The sequence below is a fragment of the Ailuropoda melanoleuca genome, chromosome 14, assembly GCF_002007445.2.
Source record: "Ailuropoda melanoleuca isolate Jingjing chromosome 14, ASM200744v2, whole genome shotgun sequence".
In the NCBI taxonomy this organism is placed as follows: domain Eukaryota; kingdom Metazoa; phylum Chordata; class Mammalia; order Carnivora; family Ursidae; genus Ailuropoda; species Ailuropoda melanoleuca.
The window spans coordinates 37924688-37927772 of NC_048231.1; the positions used below are offsets into that span (position 1 = coordinate 37924688).

Below are 3085 nucleotides of genomic sequence, written 5' to 3' on the forward strand. Positions count from 1 at the left end.
GGAGGCCCCGGGTTTCATAACTGTGTGCGCGCTGGTCTCTCTGCGTGCCTATGCCCGAGCCGGTGGCGCTCCCCGACTGTTTCTATAACCTGCGTTTGCGTTGCAGTGTGTGCTGCCGGTGTAGGGCGTGTCTGGCTCACAGTGTGTGTGTGTGTGTGTGTGTGTGTGTGTGTGTGTGTGTGTGCATTTTCCTGCGTCTTTAGGGCCAGGGGTAGGGGGTATAAGGCTTGTCATCCGTGTTTTCCTGAGTGCGTATGTGGTGCGAGCGTCCCTACAGCGTGCATTTGTGTTTTCCTGGCCGTTTGAACCATGGCATGCGTGCTCGGGACCTTGGCGATAAGTGTTTTGGTGCTTCTATGCGTGTTTCTGTATTCTGAGCGCGTGCTGGCGTCTTCCTGGGGTCTGCGGCCCAGCCCCGGTTCGGCCCCTGCCACTTGTCCTAAGCGGGCCCGTGTGTGCGCGCCCGCTGGCCGTCCTGTGTACAGAACGTGTGCCCAACGTGCGCGGGGTACCTGTGCCCGTCTAGCCAAGAGCGCTCCGTGTGCGCGAGCGGCTTTCCGGGACGCCGCAGTGGTGGGGGGCGGCCCCGCAAGGGGCGGGGGTCACCGGGACTGGCCGGCGCCGGCCCCGTGCGCGCGGAGGCGGGGGCGGGGGGCGGACCGCGACCCCGGCCGCCCCGCGATGACCGCGACCGCAGCCCTCCTGCCCGTCCTCTTGCTCCTGCTGGCCTTCGGCCACAGTGTCCATGGTGAGCCCCCCGGCGGCCTGGCTCGCGCCCCCTCTGGGGAAGCCCGCGACGCCCCCCCGGCCGCCCGGTGCCCCGCGCGCCCCGTCCCATGCGCCCCAACTCCGGCCCGTCCCGCCTAACCCTAATCCCTGCACGGTGCTGCCTCGCCCTCCCCGCCACCCTCGCATGCCAAGCCCGGCCCTGTGGTCCCGGGGCAGGGAAGGTGTGGGGACCCCCCCGCCAGCCCCTTCCCGCCCCGCAGAAGTGGCGCTCGCAGGGGTGTCGGTGCGTGGAGAGAGGAGGTATGGAGAAACGAGGCGATGCTCGGGAGCCCTGTGTGGAAATGCTCTGGGGTGCAACTTTGGGGTGTCGCTGCGTGCGCGTTCAGGAACAGGTCTGTGGGGGCAGTGGGGGGTGGCTTTGCCGTCGCAGCCCCAAATTCCCAACGAGGAGCCCAGCGCGAGCGCCTCCTGCGTGGCGTTTCTCTCGGTGAGGGGCTGCGACACTTCTGTCTGCAGCGGCCATCTGTCTCTGACAGTAAGAGAGAGTTGCCCCTTCCCGCAGTGCCCCCCGCCCCCACTGCACCAGAGATGATGGGGGGGGTCTGGAAAGCTGGGGAGCTAGTTGAAGTGAATGCACACAGTAGGCACAAATCTCTAAATAGTGTCAGAATTGCAGAATCTGTTTTGCAAAACCCGTGCGTCTTTTTAACATGAAGAGTCTGGGGTAGGGGAAATTGGGGGAATTTGACCTGGGTGCCTGGTTTAACGGGGATTAACCTTTAAGAAAAATCCTGATGCCTTACCTGCCAGGCTGCCAGGTGAACCTGTATGGCCTTTTCCAAAACTGAATACCTTCAATCTGCTCCCCGTTTCAGGCTCACTTTGCCAAGGTGAGGGCTTGGCTGAGTGCCCAGGGGTCGGAATCCTTCCATTTACTGTCTCCCTATCCCCACTTTCAGCATTTGAGGTTTCATATCTGGGGGGAGGGGGTGTGGGGGTTGGAATTAGGTGTCTGACCTGCTCCTAGGAACTAGGTGGTTTACTGCGGTCACTCCATAACCAGGAACATGGCAGAGATGTTTTTTCCCCTGACTGAGCTGGTGTGAGGTGCCTACTGTGTGCCAGGCTGGTAGGACCGGAGAGGGTCTTTGACTCCCTCTGGGGAGGACGTGGGCTGTTGGGGAGAAGTTGGGCTTTGCCTTGGCCTCTGGGGCCTTGTGGGGTGAATGGTGTAACCTTTCTTGTGCCTCAGGAGCTGAATGCTTCCCGGCCTGCCACCCCCAAAATGGATTCTGCGAGGATGACAATGTTTGCAGGTAATGGGGTGGCTCGCCAGAGGCAGCTCGTAGGTGGTCAGGGCCGAATCCTGGGGAGTCGTGGTATCAGGCAGGAAGGGGGGGGCTTGGCTGCGGCAAACGTCTTCCTCGCCCCCGCAGGAGACTGATGGGGGATAGCAGGGGGAGAAGAGGGCAGGGGACAGGGGACAGCCACGGCTCCTGTCTGCTGTCTCAGAAGTGGGGGTGTTAGGAGAGCCCCTTGCAGGGTGAGACCACTGCAGGCCACTGCGGCAAGACGCAGTGCCCCCCTGGTTTCTCAGGGACCCCTCTGTCCGGTCCTCCATTGACTCTTTTCCATTCAGGTGACTGGTACTTGCTTCCTGGGGCCCACTGGCCTGGTACAGACACCCCCGAGGGATCTTGGCTCCAAGGAAAGCAGTCTGAGCTCCCTTTCCTCTCCTGCCCCCCTTCATATGTCCGCATCTTTCTCCGCCCCCCTGCAGGTGCCAGCCTGGCTGGCAGGGTCCCCTGTGTGACCAATGTGTGACCTTTCCCGGCTGTGTTAACGGACTCTGCGTGGAACCCTGGCAGTGCATTTGTGACGACGGCTGGGACGGGAACCTCTGCGACATAGGTTGGCACCCCACCCCATCCCTGCCCTGGGCGCCCAGCCACCTCCTCCTAGTCCGTGGCTGCCTCCCCTCCCCCTCCGGCCTTATTCCCACACACCCAGGGCTCTGTATGGTAATGATGTGTCTGTATACTTCCCACTGATGCCCAGAGCCTCCTCCCAGGTAGGGACTTAATTTTGCTCCCCTCTGCTCTGCCAGCACCAGCACCCAGAGAAGTCACTTTGTGGGGGCCGGCAGGGAGCTGCCTGTTGAATAGAGTCACAACATAAGCACTTGCCACACAAAGCTGGGAGGGTAGAGGCCTGGGTAACCTGTCTGGGTCACTAAAACTCAAAGGGAGTAAGGACTGGGCAAGCGGGTCACAGAGCTAAGCCTCCAAGAAATTCACACAGGAGGCTGCAAAAACATGCAAACAAACAAAGGGGTGGGGGTGGTGAGCGACGGGGC

General features: G+C 61.8%; 1 protein-coding gene across 3 annotated transcripts in view; it reads left to right on the forward strand.

Moving 5' to 3' along the window:
* Positions 1–662: 662 nt before the first annotated feature.
* The window catches only part of DLK1 (delta like non-canonical Notch ligand 1), a 7882-nt gene continuing 5459 nt past the window's right edge, over positions 663–3085 (forward strand). For all 3 annotated transcript variants that reach the window (XM_034643207.1, XM_034643208.1, XM_034643209.1), the window contains exons 1-3: positions 663–748; positions 1982–2045; positions 2510–2640. In XM_034643207.1, the coding sequence (XP_034499098.1) occupies positions 682–748; positions 1982–2045; positions 2510–2640 (262 nt within the window). In that variant the 5' untranslated portion in view covers positions 663–681. The remainder of the gene's footprint in view (positions 749–1981; positions 2046–2509; positions 2641–3085) is intronic.